This window comes from Cottoperca gobio, chromosome 19 (genome assembly GCF_900634415.1).
Source record: "Cottoperca gobio chromosome 19, fCotGob3.1, whole genome shotgun sequence".
Classification (NCBI taxonomy): domain Eukaryota; kingdom Metazoa; phylum Chordata; class Actinopteri; order Perciformes; family Bovichtidae; genus Cottoperca; species Cottoperca gobio.
Window position 1 is genome coordinate 11,641,896 of NC_041373.1, and position 20,445 is coordinate 11,662,340.

At 40.2% G+C, this 20,445-nt stretch overlaps 2 protein-coding genes across 17 annotated transcripts in view; both read left to right on the plus strand.

The window, feature by feature from the left end:
* Positions 1-9,861, plus strand: part of LOC115025110 (disks large homolog 5-like) — a 28,228-nt gene extending 18,367 nt beyond the window's left edge. For all 3 annotated transcript variants that reach the window (XM_029457172.1, XM_029457173.1, XM_029457174.1), the window contains 14 exons: positions 280-363; positions 456-615; positions 1,470-1,632; positions 1,717-1,850; positions 2,297-2,461; positions 2,577-2,760; positions 3,262-3,410; positions 3,593-3,763; positions 3,851-4,047; positions 4,685-4,828; positions 5,066-5,193; positions 5,672-5,781; positions 7,846-7,955; positions 9,293-9,861. In XM_029457172.1, coding sequence (XP_029313032.1) covers positions 280-363; positions 456-615; positions 1,470-1,632; positions 1,717-1,850; positions 2,297-2,461; positions 2,577-2,760; positions 3,262-3,410; positions 3,593-3,763; positions 3,851-4,047; positions 4,685-4,828; positions 5,066-5,193; positions 5,672-5,781; positions 7,846-7,955; positions 9,293-9,396 — 2,003 coding nt within the window. In that variant the 3' untranslated portion in view covers positions 9,397-9,861. The remainder of the gene's footprint in view (positions 1-279; positions 364-455; positions 616-1,469; positions 1,633-1,716; positions 1,851-2,296; positions 2,462-2,576; positions 2,761-3,261; positions 3,411-3,592; positions 3,764-3,850; positions 4,048-4,684; positions 4,829-5,065; positions 5,194-5,671; positions 5,782-7,845; positions 7,956-9,292) is intronic.
* A 1,362-nt stretch (positions 9,862-11,223) lies between these two features.
* The window catches only part of LOC115025038 (calcium-activated potassium channel subunit alpha-1), a 76,913-nt gene continuing 67,691 nt past the window's right edge, over positions 11,224-20,445 (plus strand). For 6 of the 14 annotated variants that reach the window (XM_029457010.1, XM_029457015.1, XM_029457014.1 and 3 more), the window contains exon 1: positions 11,226-12,048. In XM_029457010.1, the coding sequence (XP_029312870.1) occupies positions 11,818-12,048 (231 nt within the window). In that variant the 5' untranslated portion in view covers positions 11,226-11,817. Of the gene's footprint in view, positions 12,049-20,445 lie in introns of all 14 variants that reach the window. The other 8 variants (XM_029457018.1, XM_029457019.1, XM_029457022.1 and 5 more) reach the window with 3 other exon arrangements.

Sequence of the window (20,445 nt, forward strand, 5' to 3'; positions counted from 1 at the left end):
TTATTCTGAAGGCCTCAGACATCATCTAATGTATCACACTGTCTGACTCAGGAGACGACAGTGACTGATCAGCCACATCATATACTATCACTGTAGTAATTAATCAGAGCAGTCTATCACAATGTCGGGGGGGGGGAAATGGATTACCTCCTTCACTAAGCAACATCCTGGGGAAACTCTGTGTTTGCTGTATCAGTTGATGACTACATAGGCAAGTGAGGTTTTCTTTTGTTTGTAATGTTCAGCCTTTAATAAATATCCTCTGTTTGTGGTCTTTAGGTTCCTCCAGTACTTTACAATTTAGGGCCGAACGCATTAAGATCCCTCCAACTCGTTATCCCCGCTCCGCTGGATCTGACAGAGGTACGGTTGAGTTTGGCAGCCACATCGTCGGATAACGAGCATCACCGCAGTAAATGGCAAATTCATATCTTTCTCCTCTGCCACTCTGCCAGGCTCCCTCTCGCATTCGGAGTGTAGCAGCCCGACACCTCCAATGTCCCCTGTCAACCTGGAGACATCGTCTTTCTCTAGCAGCCAATCGCAGAGCTCCATTTCCACCCAACCCAGGATATCAGTCAGCCCTGCTCCCGTTGGTGACAGGCGGAAGGAAGGGTAGGCCAGCCCCTCGTCCGGGTCATTATGTTGCCATCATTCAGGAGAACATGACGTGTTTTCCACCATTTGTCTGTACTTCTGTCTGCTTCATTGTGATGAAGTGCTTCGTAAAGCAGTAAACAAAGCTGTGAGCCTCCATCCTCATATCATTAGAACTCCTACTCACCATCTATCAGTTTGTTCTCATCTCTTTTCCTCTCTGCTTCTGTTCATTATAACCTGAAATATTCCCCTCGTGCTTTGGGTGATTATTCTCTCTTTTCTCTCTCTCCATCTCCTTCTCAGATTTGTTTCTTATAACCCTTCCTCTGTCAGACTTCCACTGGCAGTTAAGCCCAAGTTCCTCTCTTTAAGAAGCTTGAGGTTTGTCCTGCTTGTAGCACATACAGTATACGCACTACCTGCAAGACCTTCTACGTACACGCTGCAGATATCTAATGTAGCAGCAGTGGGGCTAGATTAGTTTGAATGTTTAATAGCCCTTATACAAAAAGCTAATGGATGTGTATCCCTTTAAGTTATCATCTTTTCTTTGCTTGTTCTTTATTCAGAATGCTGTTGAATTTTGTATGATTGCATGACTTTGAGATCTGAAATGCACTTGGCACGTCCCACACAGCTCCCGTATCTTACTGTTGAGACTTTTATTTAGTTTAACCTGGAGGCTAGTAATGCGTCTTTGCTTTGAATAAATTGTCATAAGTAAATCTCAGTACAGAGAGACGTCTGATTGCAGCTTCTCCTGTTGATTTGTAGTTGCATGTTGCATCCTACCAGCAGTGGTTTCCCGCAGATGTCAGAAGGTTACAGTTTTACAAAATGTTCCTTTTTTTTCTCTTTTCTCTTGAAAGGCCATACTTGGAAGAGCCACGCAATGTGACAGTACAGAAAGGAGCAGAGCCACTGGGGATCTCCATTGTGAGTGGAGAGAACGGGGGAGTATTTGTGTCCAAAGTGACAGCAGGCAGCATCGCACACCAAGCTCGTTTGGAGTACGGAGACCAACTCCTCGAGGTGCAGCAGCCACCACACTCAGACCTACATACCTAGCTGTTTTATTGTTTCTTTGTGTGTCTAATGAATATCTGTCCTTTCCAGTTTAATGGAATCAACCTTCGCAATGCCAACGAGCAGCAGGCACGGCTGGTGATCGGACAGCAATGTGACACCGTCACCATTTTGGCTCAGTATAATCCTCACATGTTTCAGTTGGGCAACCACTCTCGTTCAGGGTAAGAAGGCGAGGAGGAAAGAACACCACAGCAATAACTCGCACAGATTAGTATCATGAATTTCAGGTCACCAAATTAACCATTCTGGCACGAAGAAGCCTGTCCGCACAGTGCCAGGGACAGTTGTTTGAATATAATGTGGGAAAATGAATGGAATGAATACGCTGCCATATAAACGGGTAATGCATGAACCCGTAACGCTGTGTTCACAGCAAACGACACATTATGAGGACGCAAACAGACGACACACTGCAGTGCCAAATGAACAAATCAAATCAAACGAGACTAATGCAAACACTAACATAGAGTAAATCTATCTACATAATGTATGCCATCCCCTTTTTAACTACAGTCTATTTTGACGTTGACTTAATTTCCGAGACTCAACGAAGAGCTTTTTATTAAGGAATGTAGCAAAGAGTTAAAACGATTGTTGTTGTCCTTAGTTCTCGTATGGAGTCCATCAGCAACCAGCCGACTCCCCACGACAGCGGAGCCACCACGCCGGACAATCACTCCACCGTCGACACTTTGAGTGAGCAGGACGAGGGCACCATGACGCCGCCGTCCAAACAGACGACTCCTGCCACCAGCCCTCACAGCTCCTTCAGGTAGGACTCCAACATGTTCTATTACAATAGTCAACACGTATGAACTGTATAACAATTGGTAGACATTGTGGCGGGAAAGATGAATTCAAAGCTTGACTGGAAGGTTTTTCTTCAGGCTTCCCGGTTCCAGTACGCGGCGGGCTGCAGAGCCTCGGCTGGTGAGGCTGAAGAGGATCCAGGTGGAGCTGGGAGTTCAGGTCTGTGGAGGGAACCTTTACGGCGTCTTTGTGGAGAGTCTGGATGATGACAGCCCTGCTAGGAGTCCTGATGGCCTGCTGCCTGGAGACTTGATACTGGAGGTATACTGGAGAATACCCTCTTGTTTGGTTTTGTTGTTGCCGAGCCAATCACTTCCTCTTCCTACTCCTTTCTGAAATGCACCAGTAACAAAGGAAGCCACCTTAATTATATTATGAGAAGAAATGGCACCAGAAAAAGTACAAGAGAGAACACGCGTGCTAAATACAAATGCTGTTGTTGAAAGTGTGGAGAAGCTCAACTTTTTCCTGGTTTCATCCTCTTTGTGGGTGGCTCTCCAGCTACTACTCATAGTGTGTCCACAGCACTCAGTGCAATGTTGGAGTGTGACATGATGACAAGACTCACTGCGACTTCACAGAAGTACTCTACAGTTAAGCATTCAAAGTTCAAGAACTCCTCCATGTTCAGTAGATTGGTAGCGTGTTTAGTACAATTCTCCATAAATGTTTTTGGGCTTGCTTTTACTGAAAATGATGAGTCATTCTGTGTTGGCAGCCGAGTGTCTATTTGTCATCTATATAATTTATGTTTTCAAACAGTACAACGGCATCAGCATGAAGAACAAAACTAAAGAGGAGGCTTACCTGGAAATGTTGAAACCAGCTGAAACGATCACGTTCAAGGTCCAGAACTGCGTGAACAAGCTCTCTGCGATCAAAGAGACCCCCGGAGATGGATTTTTCATAAGGTACCCCTCGCTACTTATCAGACAAGCTGGAGTTTCAGATTCAAAGGCTGAATCTTACACCAAGAACCTGTTGCAGGCTCTTTATCTTCATAATCTTCTGTGAAATTGTCTCTCAATCTGTTATGTCCTTGTCCTTGAGGAATGTATTCATCATAACTGCTTCATTGTTCGTCTCTTGTCAGAGCACTTTATGAGAGGGTGGCAGAAGTAGAGCAGGAACTGAGCTTTAAGAAAGATGACATCCTGTATGTTGAAGATACGCTACCAAATGGCAATTTTGGCTACTGGATGGCCTGGCAACTCGACGAGAACGCACAGAAGCTGAAAAAGGGGCAGATTCCAAGTAAATTCATGTAAGTCCAGCCTGTGGGTTACACAACTTTTACACACTGATTGTGATTTTTGCATTTGAGTTGAATGTGCTGATGTATGTCAATCAGGATGGACCAGGAGTTCTACAGGAGACACGGCATGGCCGATATGAAAGACGATAACGGCACCAGCAAGTCTCTGTCGGCCGCTGCACGCAGATCCTTCTTCCGCCGGAGGCTGAAGCACAAACGCAGCGGATCAAAGGACGGGAAGGATCTGATGGCTCTGGATGCAATAAGCACAGATTCTTTACCCATCGCAGAAGGTGAGAAATCATCTCCCGAAACGGCTTCTTCAGAAATGAACAAGGCGACCAACGTAACGAGTGGATGTGGATTCTAGAGGGAACTTAGCAATGCTGTCAAAATGTCTAAAGTTAGTAAAAGGAACAAAGTATTTGCAGAAAGCTCTTCCAAAATGAAGGTACTCATTGTAAATTGGAGTCAAATTTGGTTTATCTCCAGTTCATTTACATCAGATTAAAGGGAAAATAAGTAAAGAAAAAGATAATTTAATGAGAAATAAATGTAAAGAATGAGTCTAAAACTCCTTTAGTGTCTAAACTAAAGTTGCTGCTGAAAAGATTCTTTTAATCCACAGCACTGAAATGTATCTAAAGTAACAAGTTGTTGTTGTAAAGACAAATTAAGAGATTTTTTTTTTTTTTGTGTGTCTCTATAATGCAAAATGCAAATACTCAAATAAAATACCAGTACTTCGATATGTTTACTTTTCCCTACCTCTGTAACTCAACTTTCATGACCAGATGGAAATGAAGCACGTTGGCACAACACAACCTTTCCCAGGACATATCAATTCATAACTGAGGTTATTAAAATGCAGCTGCATGTCTATGCAGTCGTGTGTCTTTTAACAATTGTATTCCTATAATTCCTGCTCAGACGGAGTCAGCCTGATGTACCAGCGGGTTCAGAGGGTGGAGGGCTCGTACCCCAGACCGGTGCTGATCTTGGGTCCAATAGTGGAGTCCAGTAAGGACTTGTTGGTAAAGGAGGCTCCTGCCCAGTTCTGCCGCTGTCTGCCTGGTGAGCCTGTACACACACACACACACACACACACACACACACACACACTAAATGACTTCTTCACCAGAGATGTTTATGTTAATACCATCAGGAAAATGGGAACCAGCAGATGTTCCGATTTATATCTGCAGAGCGGGGTTTCAATACTTCGTTTAAAATGTATTAAATTGATGTAACTTGACACTAAATCAGTGTGAATTTTACAAACAAAATGTATTTGATTTCTTTTGCTTCCAGAGATCATGAAGGCTTCTCAGCAGGCCATAGAGCGGGGAGTAAAGGATTGTGTGTTCATCGACTACAAGCGGCGGAGCGGCCATTTCGATGTGACGACTGTAGCATCGATAAAAGAGATCACAGAGAAGGTAAATGAATCTCACTGTGGATTAAACTCGATACGAGGGCTATCAATGTGACATCTGTGGACTGGAGGATCAATGGAGATATCTTTGTTGACCAACTTTGTTCACAACTGTCTTTATAACCGTAGACTACAAATCTATCTGGATCTAAATGTATTTAACAGCACATGTGTGCATCAGAGATGTAATAGCTGTCTATAATCTGGCTGAACTGCCAATTTGATCAAAATATAACTTAAAATAATTTTTTCAATGGTTTTTGATTATGAGTTGTCCTGATGAAGATCAATAAATCCAAAATGCTGCTTTAAGTCAACTTAATTAATGCTGGATGTTAATCATGTCTCAAAAACCATTGTGAGGTATAAGAAACAGATATTTGGCCTATTTTCTTACAGCGTTCTGCTTTGAACCCCCTCCACACACACACACACACACACATATTTCTCATGCGGTCTTTTGCTGTCATTGTCTCTCATAGGACTGTCACTGTTTACTTGACATTGCCCCTCACGCCATCGAGCGTCTTCACAGCGTTCACATCTACCCAATCGTCATATTCATTCGCTACAAAAATGCCAAGCAGATAAAGTGAGTAATCCCAGAACTCTTTCAAGTCATGTTTGTTTCCGTTTGTTTTGTTGTTGTTGTCTGAAAGCATGTCAAGCGTGCTTTGTGTTTTGGTGTCGCTGCTGTTTACCCGTTTTCAGATGAAAGTTCAGATCCTTCAAGCAAAAATACTGAGAAAACCATCCATCGCTTCTGTTTCCAGAGGCTGTTGATGGGAATAAAATGTGACATCAGCATACACTGTAGTGTCTGTCATCTAATTTAATTACATGTTCTTATTTTGCAGTTAACTGATTGGACATGAAATTCATATGTAATCAAAAATGGAAGTTATACACAAGATTATTTGACATAAACGCCGTCTTTACATTCAGGGAAATGTGTTGGGGAAGAAGATGGATGTTAGAATGACTCAGCGAAACATTTTTCCAAAAAAACAAATCTCTTATCTATGTTAATGCCACTTCTCCTTACAGGAAATCTAACTTTTCATTACTCTCATTTAATTTGCTTTCCATCTAGACAGTAACTCAGGAAATTGACATCTGCGGTAGCCTTCTTGCTTTCACAATCATATTCATCCTGCAGATATAACACAAACCAATTGATCAACCTGATTTGATCACGTTGTCATTAGTTCAGAACCCCCCCCCCAGCCCGCTCTCTCCCACCACCTGCCGAGGTTTTGATAGGATCATTGTGATATTTCAAAGATCCCCTCTGCTTTTTCATTTGTGATTGCACGGGAAGATTAAATGTGCTGAACCGTCTGCACGGTACTTTGTGCACATGCAAACACGTACACAAATAAAGACACACTCAGGTCTGGCAGAAACAGGCTTTCTCGGCCACACATGTACACACCCACGCCCGCAAATCTATGAAGTGGTGCAGGAGGCAAACATGGTGGAGATTGATTCCTGCTAAGCTTTCACTGTCATCAGCTGAGTGCCAGCTGTCCAGGGAGAGCTCACAGGGCCTGTGGCTCCGCTTTGTGGCGTGGGCGGCTAGAACACTAGCTTCCCCCGCCCGGCCGCGGACGCCACATACACACAGACGCGCCTCCCACTGCCTGCTGCAGCAGCAGCAGTTGACAGGAGCTCAAGCTTTTTCATGCATTTAAAAAAAAAAAAATTATCCTCTGGGAGGCGTCAGCAGACCAATATGTTGACTGCACACTGAGCGCCGGGGAGAGATGGGAGTGGGATTCTAGCTTCGGTCAGGGGTTCCCAGTGGATGAAGACTGGGGACTGAGAAGTCACATGACTTATCTTAAAAATGTGTGTGTATATGGAGTGAGTCAGTGGCCTGGAGGGTTTTCAGTAGAGAGATCTCATAAAAGCTCTGGAGGTCTTTGTCTAATAGACTTGCTGTAAGTAGCTCCTGAATTAGAGATTTTGCTATATCATATACACGTGTATATGTATATTAAAATGTCCATTTGTTTTTAAAACTGTATATTGTTATATTCGTCCATTGTGGGCAATGTTACAACTTTAGCAGTAGAATTTATTTTTATGGATTCACAAGATCTTTTGCATTTTCAGGTATTTATTCCCATCAAGTTCTTCTCAATAGAATGTCCAGAAGATATTCATTTTTATTTATTTTTGGCCTAAAGTTGTGTTACTGCATAAGTATTGTGATGCATTTACCAACAATTGAATATTTTACCTACATCCCCCATGACTAGTACCGGAGTATGCAGTCATATCCTACAGTGACACTATTTAGTTGTTGCAGTGCAACTGTTGTCACTCACTCGGGTCAGAATGAATGTAAGTGACATGTTTAGCATCAGACACATCAGATCAGATCAGATATTGGTGCTAAGGTGCTTGGATTTTTGTTGCGATTGGAATTTTAGGATGCATTGCTTTCAATTCATCTTACAAACCTGTAAGCACAATGCAAAGGAAAGGAAGGAAGAGTTGGAAGGAAGCACAAGAACATATTTTCAAAAATAATTGACTGGTTTTGACAAATTCTGACTCCTTCCACACCTCGGTATTGCACCTTGTTATGATTCTCTGTGTGAAGTGAGATTTTCAAGGATGCTGACAGGTGCTGATGTTGTCTCTTCAGAGAGCAGAAGGACCCTTTGTACCTGCGGGATAAACTCTCACAGAAACATTCCAAGGAGCAGTATGAGGCGGCACAGAAAGTAGAGCAGGAGTACAGCCGCTTCTTCACAGGTTGGTGGAAATTACTTTTTTTTTTCCTCTGGTGTATTTTAAAAATAGCATTGATACAGTAATAACTATAATTATTTTTGAGCTTATAGAAAGGTATATGCTTCTTTTGTAAATGCACTGAATGAGGTAATACATGTGCACCTGATGAATAATATGAGTATAGGGTGGAGTACAAGTGTGAAAATAAAAGTTCATCTTTTATTAAATTGTAATTTTAGGGAATATTTGAGAGCTGCCAATAAATATTATAGACATCTCCATTCTTTTGCGGCGGCACCTGATTGCTCTAAACCAAACAAATAAATACTAAATTAAAATCTAAAAACCTATTTGGGTGAAGTGGCCCTTTTTTAAATCAGTCTGTTACATCGCAAGTGTGTTTGTGGTGGTTTTTAACCAAAATACAGAAATGAAAGGAGAGAACCATCCATGAAACCCAGTAATAATAAGTAATGATAACAAATATAATTTAATATGGTCTAGTTTAGTCAATGTGAGTCTTCAACAGCACTGGAGGTTATCTGAGGTTTCTGGAGCACAGTATCTCTGTTGTCCTTCGCAGATCAGGGATAAAGTTTTGGTATCTGCAGCAGCAGCCAGTCTGACTCACCCGACTGTCCAGCTGATTAATGACTCTGTAAAAGGAGGAGATTTATGGGGAAGGGCTTTTGGAAATGAATACATACCGCCGCAGATCCCTTCTAACAGGGAGAGGTGGCCGGCCAACTTCTGCGCACGAGCCACAACGATGAGAACTGTTAATTATCAGAAGCTATAAATCTGAGTGGCTGGTGGTAGACGGCATGAAGTGTAATCCGAGAAGGACGGGACCCAAATAACTTAGATGCACTGTTTGTCCATGAGAGCATTAGTTGTTTATAGCTCTGATTTAATTAAAACGATCGACAGAAAGATAAACGACACGTTTTTGATGCTTTTCACTTTTTTTTTCCTCTTTTTTTTGAAAATGTTATCTTTACAATTTTGACTGTTAGTCGGACAATACAAGCGTAATGAATATGTCGCATTGCATTCTGGGAACTTTTGATGTTAATTTTTCCAAAGCTGAAGCAACTAACTAAACATTTATTTGATTTCAACCAAAAACGCCAAATATGTCCCAGTTCCAGCTTCTCAGTTGAGCTTTTCTTTTGTCTGATGTAATAGTAAAGAAGAAAGAAGAAAATAATTAGTAGTTGCCGCCCAACGTTATTCACAATTTTCCTCCACAAAAGAAATGGATGAATAAACGACTGAATTGATAATGAAACAAATCACTTGGAAGTATGCCAAATCTGATCATGTGAATATTCCTCCCCACCCTAACTGTGTTGCAGGCGTGGTCCAGGGAGGAAGCGTCTCCTTCATTTGCACTCAGATCATGACCATCGTGGAGCAGGAACAGAATAAAGTACTGTGGATTCCAGATGGAGCACCGTAGAAATGTCACCTCTCACCTGTCACTGCACGTCACTCCAAGAGGATTAGAGAGGCTGTGATTTTTGTTATGGGATGCACAGCAGTGAATCGGTACAGCTAACAGACGTCATGGTTAACTCCGAAGCTTTTCTCACATACTGCACATACTGATGATGATGATCATGTAATATTCCCACTACAATAGTGATGTACTGTACTACAGATAGATTTGTTTACACTAGTATTTAATACTTGAATGTTTTATTTTCCCTTACGTCTAGTAGCACTCCTTTTTTTTTTTTTTAAACCCACTTTGTCCCATGAACATGTCGGACCACGTGAAGTCTGCGTCGATGCAAACTGAAGACTTTATTCTTGAAGCGAAGATGAGAGTGGACCACTGTGTTCCCTATTCTATATTTATATGTATTTTCCTGCCTTTTAATTTATCTAATCAAATCAAAGATGTTGGATATGAACTTTTGTTATACAAATGTAGTTGTTTAGTTAGTAGGAAGGATGATATTTTCCAATTAATGTTCTTATTTATAGAGAAATTGAGGCAGATTTGCTTCCTTCACATTATGTTGCAGTTCTGTTTTGCTCTCTGGTGCCACTGTTTTCATTCATCATTTCAGTCCTCAAAAATAATATTGTGCCAAGCTAAAGATATTTGCTAATCACTATCCATTGTTAACACTACAACTTCCATTATAAATCACACGGCAGATATTTTTCTTTGCACCACAGTTTGTCCCAGTTTTTGTGTTCTACTGGTATTGCCAATACTGTTCCTCTTTTGTCGAGTGGATTTTTTTTTTTAAGAAGGGATATTTTATTTGTGGTTCATGGCTGGCTGTCAACTAAACATATTGCATACATATGCACCTCTTGGATTTTCAGTACATCACGTTGTCAACATTTCATGTTCAAGATGGATGAAACACTTTAGGTCTCATGAAGGTTAATATTTCTCTAAAATATTAAAAACAGAGTACAGTTAATGGAATGCAAGTGGTCTGTGTTTTCCATTGAAATATCTTTTGTTTACTCATCTGATCATTTCACTTACGGCCTCAGCTTTTGGTATATTTACTACCTTTTTGTTTTTGTACGAGATGGTTCACAAAGCAGGCAGATATTTGTCAAGAGATAATGCCACAAGTTGGACCTCAACGATCAATGTACACTTTGTCCACTAGGGGGAGTAAACCACCCTCTGTTGAAGAGAAATGGTAAGATGAAAAATACTCTTATTGACTTGTTTAATAACTTTATATACTTTTTCACATTATTTATCTTCTAAAGTGATGAAGAGATGTGGTGCTCCTTTTTCTTTTTACTGTAAGACCTGAAATATATTGGAGATGCTGCTGACATCAAGTATAAAGTTTATACTTTGGAGAGGATTTGTTTTTAAAACCCGTAATACACACATATGTAATGAAAACATGGTTATTCTCTGCTACAACATCTTCCAAAAATAATGTTTACGTGTAGTTTCAGTTGCCCACTATAATGTTAATCCTATAATTTAGAAGAAATAGACATACTTTAGCCTATACTATGATTAGAGAAATAGACAGCAGTTTCGTTTCATTTAAAGAAGTTAAGTCTTGATGCCATCCCTTATACAAACTGATATTCTCCAGATATAATAGTTTTAAAGTAAGAGGTCTGTAACCACTAAGTTATAATCATGAAAAATTGATGAAGCGGTCACTATAAATAACAGACATCCAGATAAGCATCGACGTCTGCTATTGATGGCTCCTCCCCCGCTACCTGTAAATCTGCGATGCCATCTCCCGAAAAATGGATGTGACAGGCGGCCACCGGAGCCCGGAGAGCAAGAATTACTAAATCCACTCCTCAACACAAGAAACCTTCATTGTTTCAAACGGTATTTCGTTAAAGGATATCGAGAAACTGCGTCCCTTTTTTTTTTAACACGAGGAGCGCATTCAACAGTGCGCGGTGCGTAGCTCAAGTAGCGGACCTGCTGAAAGCTGCGCGGCTGAACAAGGTGGAAGAGTGAGTGAATCCATCGACTCTCTTCAACCTAAACATATTTCTTATACAGTTTTATCCATGGGGACTGTCAGGGTAATCGTGAGTTCTTGAGTTTGCAAGAGAATGTGATTTTTACGCACAGATCAGACGGATGACGCGCTGTTCCAGCCATGAACGCGCATCGTGAGGCGCACCGCTGATATCTTGATTTCAAAGGAAGTTTTTATTACTGTGCGTGTGTCTGCTGTCGACTCAACTTTTACGGCCTTGCTCAGTGAAGCCAGATGAGAAGGCAGAGGAGCGGAAGGTGGTTGACTTAACATGGCTGAGCCGCTGGGCCATCAATGGGCGCTGGCTGGAGCTCCCCAAAGCGCCTGAATCCCAGTTGAGTGGATTGTTTTGGGGTCTGGCAGGTGACCAGAGGCCCATAATGACGAAGAGGGAGAAATTCAACCCGGATCCGTCCATCCACATATCCAAGATGAATGTCATCATCCCGTTTTCACCAGATGTGCCCTGTGACAGCAACGGCCAGCGGATGTGGTGGGCTTTCCTCGCCTCCTCCATGGTCACTTTCTTTGGGGGTCTCTTCATAATCCTCCTGTGGAGAACTCTCAAATACCTGTGGACTGTGTGCTGCCACTGTAACGCCAAAAAGAAGGTACGCGCGGTCACACCCCAATGAAATGACTAATTTATAAGCCTACAGGGTCTTCGCACAACAACCAGTGCGTGACAATAATGTGTCCCGCCAGTTTGATTTATAAAATGGGTTCGTAATTAAATCTGTGTTAAGGCCTCATGGACAGAGAGCATGTGCATGACTTTGAATAATCAACTCTGCTACTCTTGCCTTGAAACCAGTTCAGTCTAATGGAGAATAGTGTTTTTGAATCACACTATTCTTTTTGTTATAAGTGCAGATGACACTTGTTGGTGGACCACCCTCAATGTGTTCCATTAGGTTGATATTTGAAAATGATCCAACACACAAGCACATTATATAGCCTATCCGATATATATATATATATAAAATATATACATATACAATATATAATGATTACAAATGGCTTTTCTTCCTTATGTAACTATTGCATTTGTAAATTAGTTAAAGATGTATTTAGTTTGAATCTAAAAGCACCATATTACAGCAGATTTTAAGTATACAGTCAGGATTTTATCACGTATTTTGTCTTCTTTTTAAATGTCAGCAGTACTCTGTATCTCTATTTTTAGGAATATTTTAAAAGCATATTTTCAGGGTTATGGTGAAATGTATATAAAAGGTTGGTTCACCCAAAAAAAAAAATTTCCCCACCTTCAATTGAGGTGCATGGAATTTCATTAGTGCTGCTGAAAAGAGTAAATCAATAAAATAAAATATAAAAATAAAGGCATCTTGTCTTTTTAGAAACGCTTTTTCCTGGTAATCTGGATAATCCATAGACCTTCCTGTGAACATTTTGTACTAGAACTACTTTCTATTGAATAATTAGTCCTTAATAAAACCGCTCACAGCTTGTTCTGTGGAGTAACTCACCTTTAAAGAAATGATCAGAAACTTTAGGAGATTCTTCCTTGTTAAATGTGTTTAATGGTCGTCATCCACAGCATAGATGATGAGTTACATGATTTATATTCTCATCAAGGTCATAATTATTTGCTGCTTGAAACCTTCCAGTGAGCCGTGCAGCAACATTTGTTTGACATAAATAGCCCAAATAGTTTTGCCCGTTTAGGACACAGAGCACGTCAGCTGTCGTACATTGTTGGACGTCCAACAGACATTCTCTTATCCGTTTGGAGGCTATCACTCATGTCGCAGTGTAATCCCCAGAAATCATTTTCATAACATTTAAGGCACACTGCCACTAAATTTTCTGTTTCACAATTGATACTACACCATCTGCCCAAAGCCGGCCGCAGTCCTGCGTTAGGAAAAAGAAATATCTTGCAGTTTCTCTGTTGTATGGCGTGTTCAGCGAGCTCTTAACTGTATCTTAAAGTGCGTATCCCTGCTCGTATGCTAAAGGATAAAGATGGACCAGCTGATAACAGGGGCCAGAGATGGAGCAGTTTATCTTTTTTGACCTAATGTATGTGTGTTCATCTCTCAAACAGGCACATTGGACGAGGAGAAATGGCAAAGGCTGCATGCAGGGTGGTGCTGACCTTTTAAGGAGAGACGTATCATTTCCATGCTTTGGTTGAAGCTGGTTACAATTAGGGCTGCAACTAACGACGACTTTCATCAGTGATTAATCTGCTGATTTATTTATGGTTATTTACTTAATTGCTTAGTCTTATCTCAAGTTCCCAGAGCTGATGTCTATTTTTCCCTATCTGATCATCAATACAAACCTTAAAGATAAACAAGGTATAATGATAACAGCAGCAGATCTTCACATATTTTATTTTTGCTTGATAAATGACTGAAAGGAAACATCGATGCACTAAGAGTTTCAGCGCTAGCTAAAATATTTGAATGACCCCCATCAGCTTGCTTCCAAGTTTTATTTATACATTTGAAAAAATACATCAGAGAGAATAAGATCAGGATAAGGTTGTTGTTCTCAGAGTCCACAGTCCAACACTTTTCATCTGTGAATACACGAGCGCAGTCAGATTTTGTGTTTTTGTTCAGATTGTGCCAAGTGAAGCTGGTGAGCTGCACCAACCTGTTGTGCTACTCTGTGGGAGTCAGCCAGAGACGGGTCATCCTTTCACTTCCAATCTTCCCCTCTCTGCCTTTTACTCTCCCGGCATTCATTTGGTAAACTAAGCCCTGTCTTCTTCTCCCCTTCTTTTTCTCATCCAAGAATCCACCTTCCTCCAAAGTATCAGAAATGCAGTGTCAGGCGCATACGGTATGTGCCATATGAATCAGTGTTTTTGTTGCTAAGCAACTAGCAAGCAAAGGATTTCATTATAAGAGTAAATCTCTCTTATGCAGTTGTCTAGGCTGTGAGATGTGGCAGGTTGTGTTGGAGGAACACCTCCCCACCCCCTCCCGGTCTGTGCATGTCATTAGCAGCCCGAACATGGAGCTTTCAGTGCACATTGTTATCGTTCATAGATGAGAGTTGATAATCAATTTCCTCCTTTTCTGTTTTTCCAGTTTGTTTCCCCCCTCTGTGGGGCGTTCGCTGCCCCCGTTCTGTTCTGTTCTGACAGCTCTCATGTCTCTGAGACCGAGCCTGCATCTCCGTGGCTCTGCCTTCCCAGTCTGATGGTAATCGATGAAACTTGTCGTTTGTGAGATTCTGATGGATGCCGGCTATTATCTGTCTGGGAGGGAGGAAGAAACTGATTTCATTGTAAATGGCACTGTACTCACGATGGGAGGATGACAAGCTGTTGCAGCTTCTCACTCATTTCTCAGACTCGCAGGGAGAAGTTTTATTGAAGGAATATGCTTTATTGTTAGTTCAACCGGTGTTCAGGAGAGCTGCTGGAGGCTTCAGTCACCATATATCCAACAGTTGACCAAAGCAGAAGTGGTGTCGGCACTTTGATCCAGACAGAAAAACTGGCAATTGGATGAATGTCCATGACAGTTGGTGAAAATATTCATGCTCCCCACTGGAATAAATTGTAATAAATTTGATAATCTCCTGACTTTTCCTCTCACACCATCTCATAGTCGACAACTACTAGAGGGATTGGGAGCATAGGGAAAAAAGATATTCAAGGTCCCTAGATGATAGTTCTAAATAACGTTGGTTATCCACTGACTTTTCATAAAGGCCATCATCAGATTAACATTTTGGCGCAATTTCGATGGTGGCCAATGAGTGGCGCTGTTTGCAGCCATGGGAAGTGTGGGACTAATTGTCACAGATGTGGTGCCCAGCGATGTGTCGTCATGTTGAGAGATGTACTTTTGACTTAGTTTGAAAATACATGGAACTTCTGTGACAATTTTATTTATTTTTTTGGACAATTATTGCTGTCAACGTGGACAAAAAACCACGCATTGGAAGCTAGCCGTCTACATCGGAGCCACGCGTGCGTTACTGACAAAAACAAGCGGTGCGTCAACAAATACTTTGGTTTATGACTAACGTCAGATACCTGCGAAACTAATGGCATCCCTATCAGCCTCAACTGTATCAAACTTTGTGTTTAATGCTAATTAGCGAATGTTAGCATTCGTGCAGGCTAAACTAAGACGGTAACACGGTAAACATTATTAGCATGCTGATGTTAGCATCTAGTTCAAAGCACTGCCGCTGAGAGCCGCTAGCATGGCTGTAGAGTCCTATCATTTATTTTGTATTAATTTTAATACGTTTAATCTATTACATCCATTTACAGTCTTTTTGTTCAAACACATGTTATGTTGTTATATTTACACGTGCATTTTGTTGGACCTTGTACTGTAGGGTACATTGGTAATGTGAAAGAGGATTGTTCTGCTAGTAATCCTCTTTGATGGCTTTACGTTGTGTACATTTCCAGTTTAATAATGTTTGATGTATATCTTAAAAGGCAGGTTATGCACCGCGCTGTCGGAGTGCCATGTGCATCTTTTGGCGGTGACTCAGTGTCCTTAGATGTGTCAGGTGCACGGGGTGGGCGGGAGATCGGAGGATTCAGATGGAGAGTCATCTCTCATGCTGCTTTAATGTGCTGTCTGAAATATTGTAATTATGAGACGAGTGCTCATGATCGAACAGTGGTAATTACGAGTCAGAAAGTTGGAATAGCTGAGTGGCACTTTGCTGTTGTGTATCTCTTGCACACAGAGACATGCACACACTAACACACACAGAAATGGCAACAAGTCAAGCAGAGTGAATATTAATGCTGCAGCAAAACAGTAACTACATCAATTATCATCAATCATTTTTAAAACTAGCTATTTTTGTTCACCAGTTCTGAAACAAACTGGCGCTCTGCTGCGGGATTTAATAAAAAAATACAAGTGCCTGAGTCAATTTAATTGTATCTGTAGCCAGGAGTGCTTTTAGACGTACTTCAGTCTGAACTTAGACGAAGGAGTACTTGAAGGCAGCATCATTTGTTCAACCTTCGATCCTTTGACAATATTCTCTGCGATTTAGCTTGTCAATCTTAAAAGAAAACAAGCATATATATTCCTTGAAATGCCTTTTTAATTAGCTGTGTATCTAGTTATGCAAGTATTAGCTACTCACATTGCATAATATATGCAGCATGATGCAGTTTGGCTGTCATTGCACCATCTGGGATCCAACAGGTCTCAGATTAACACAAATGTTAAACATCTCAACGGTGCCAGAGCCTGCTCTGCTGCTTTGTGTCAGTCAGTTAGACACAAGATGCACTTGATTATGTTGCAAGACAAGTGTTGTATAAATACATAGATATGTTCTATATGTTATATATTTGTATTGAAAATCCAAGTTAATTACTGGTTGAAAAAAGAGAAAGGTCACTTTTGTCCTTAACCATTTTCACTGATTTCAGTAGCCACACTTAACATTTTTGCTTTTGCATACACACAAACTATTTCAAATACTGTGTGATAATGTTCATCAACAGGTGAGTCATTCATTAATAACAACACGCATTACTCGTGTCCAATTTTAGCTTCTGATTACACTCTAGGAGCTGAGTTTAGCGGCTGACTGGAGGCTCAGTTTCTCTGCTCTTTGCAATTATGTAGATTTTAACCAAATAATTGTGTTCATTCATTCAGATTAGTTATGAGACCCGGATATTTCAGGAAGTTTTTCCTCCTCTGAGAAAGTCTTGATTTATTATTAATGTGATTTATATTAATATATTTTTAAATAATGTATTCACTTGTGCAGGAATTGTGTCACAAGCCACATGTTCTATTCTAGTTTAATGTACTTTCCGTTTGAGAAATGTTAATGATGGATCCTGAGAATGGGCTAGCAGTGATGATCAATGACCTCTGGTGGCAGAGGACAAGATTTAGGAGAGATAGTGAAACCTATATTTGGAGGCTGACTATTGATCAAAGTGACAAAGAGGAGATGTGCTGCCTGAGTGGGTGTAATGACTAAATCTACTTCTCTGGTGCCATCTCCTATTAAAAATGCAGCTCGCCTAGTTTAACTTCATTAAAATAAAGTCCAGTGGAAGATTATTTAATGTTCTGGGTGTGTAGATGGCCAACTAAAACTACAACATTTCCTAAAGTAATTATGGCATCCACAATACAATTAATGATTACAGCTAAATCAAAGTTTTCCCTACAGGAAGGAATTAGATAAATTAGATGGATTTAAATGCCAAAAACACAGCTCTCCATCTTCACATTTAAGGTATTTTCCTGCATGTGACCTTAAAATGACCCCAACCACTTTCCTTTTTTTGTTGTTGAATAATTGGACAGAAGCATGTCATGAATTACAAATCAATAATCCTTTAATCTTTGAAAAAGCATCATGGCCAATGGTCATTAAAGTGCTGGGAGATAACAGCGTGGTGCCAATTATACCTACTAAGGACTTCCCTCAACCCAGCCGGTGTCAGTTTATTCATTGAAACAGGGAAGTTTCAAGAATTATTTTTTATTTTTTATTATTTATAATTATCATGAATTTACCAATATTATAGAAAATAGGTTCACATTGCACAATAAGGCCCTATAAGGATTTTAGATGACAACTTATTTTTTCTAGAAATCAGTCCTATATTTCAAAAGAAAGATAAAGACACTATAAGACATGGCAATAGTAAAATCATTCATCACGGACAAATACTTCATAGAAAATCCATATATCAACAAGAAAAATGTATCTAAACAAGAACACGTTAGATGCACAGAGCCCCCTTCTACAACAAGACATTAAGAATCATTAATTACAGTATATGAAGAGTTTCAATCATGCAATTTGATTGGTCAGAAATATTTACTTGCATTGGTAGTTACTACATTGATTGAAGCTAACTAGCATCTTTCTTTTTGGTTGTCTTGTATTCACACTTTTTTATGGAAGCACTTAAGCAAGTTATTATTGTATATATATATTGTATATAGTTTCATAAGTTTGTGCAATGGACTTGAATTACACAGATTTAAAAATGGTCAACTCCAAATGTTTCCCTTTGTTTTAGTGCAGTAAAGTACAAATACATTCTGAAAATGTTCAAATTTGATCTTTTTACAAAACATTATGAACAACCTGAAATTTATTAAGAAGAAAAGGTGCAATTTCAACAATAGTATCAGTTTATCATTTACACATGTGCATTACAATTTACAGATCACAGTGTATCTACAAAGGCACAAAACATTTCGTCACAGGTATCTGGAACAGTATTTTACTTTTACTCCGCGGGCCGGATTGGACCCTCTGGGGGGCCGGTTTTGGCCCCCGGGCCGTATGTTTGACACCCCTGCACTATAGCCACCCTTCCTTTTTAAAAGCCCTCATCTGTTAAACTCTGCCACTAATCTATGAAGCATGTTTTCTGTCAAATATTCTCTCAGAAGGAAATAATAACATTCAAGTTATACAAAGTGTTTGTTACAGGCCGAGTAGTACTCTCCATGACCAGTAAATTAAAGTTTATGTGTAAAATCAGTGGAATGGCCCTTTAAATAAATACAATATATGTTTCTAAAGAACTCAACCACACATCCTCTCTTGACAAACAAATATTTTCCTGATAAATATCTGAGGAGAAACAGTTGCTCCATTATCTGAGAATAAAAAATGTGTCCACTAAAACCGTGTCTTTAAGAGGCTTATTTATCCAATATTCCATGGGCATGAATATAACAAGCCTAAACGCTCAATTTGTTAATGATTGTGCCTACTTCATGAAAGCAGCAGAGGACGCAATATATTATTCAGCAGAAGTGCAAATCAACAAGTATTGAAACATGAATAAATAAGAATTCCTTAGCACTAGTTCACCTACTTTATTATGGTATGATATTCCTATAATATCCCTACAGACATGGACCATAAGGGTTTAGTGATTTGATCAGTGAGCTTAACATGCTTGATGATTTCTTGTATGTCATTTTTAATATCAGTGTCTAGTAACTTATGATATGTTGATATTATTATTGATATTATCAGTAGTGTATTTATCCAACTTTTCATAAAGTTTTTACTTATTAAAATGAGGTCTTGTTGTAGCTGCTCTGTGATGGTCTCATCGTATGGTGTCAGTAATGATTTGCCTTGTAGGTTGCCCCTATATGCCAACAGCTTTATGTTCCTTAACAGTTTAACACACTCAACACATTCAACAGGCTGCTAGATGATGAGGCACACATTCCCTTTTAGTCTCTAACCCAGAGTCTGATCCACTGACCCTGATCTCCTTAAGGGGATTCAAAAGTGAGATTTAACTTAAATTCCCCCAGAGGCTCTGTTTCAAGACTAGTCCGATGAGCTTTCCCCCCCCCCCCCCCCCCCAAAAAAAAAATGATTGTAAAAAAAGTCTCAGTGGTTCGGTACACAGTGTAAAATAACTGCTGCCCATGTGCCTGTTTACCCATTGTATTATAGCGAAAGACGCTACACATACTGAGTGCAATTCTCAAATAAGTAATGGAAAACACTGGCTGAAAACAGCTGATACCTGTTGCCTCATTTCTAAATTGTAGTTACACAGAATTTCTCGTTTCTCCGTTTCTGTGTCTTGTTGGCTGCATTAGCTACTAAGTGAGCTGGACATGCTATTACAGTGTTATCAGGTTAGGGCTGCAGGGCTCTGGAGGCTGTAGGAAGTGTAACATGGTCTGCTGGTGGTCCTGCTTGTCTCTGACTAATAGTTCTGAACATGATTGAATTTCTTAGTGCAGCTAGCTATTTCGTAATGATAATAATGGAGGCGGTTGAAATGTGTGACGTGTGGGTGGACACCATGATGGAATACCATGGTGAAACCATTTCTTGCCACTTACTAGTGTATTAATATTATTTCCATTTTCTTAGACTTACCGGTAATCATTTTGTTTCCACTGTATTTCTGAGGGAAATATTGAACTTGTAATCCACTATGTTTATCTGATGGCACAGACCATACGTTGAGCTGTTTTTGCACCTTTCGCTCAACCGTGCTAATTAACGCTCTGTTAAAG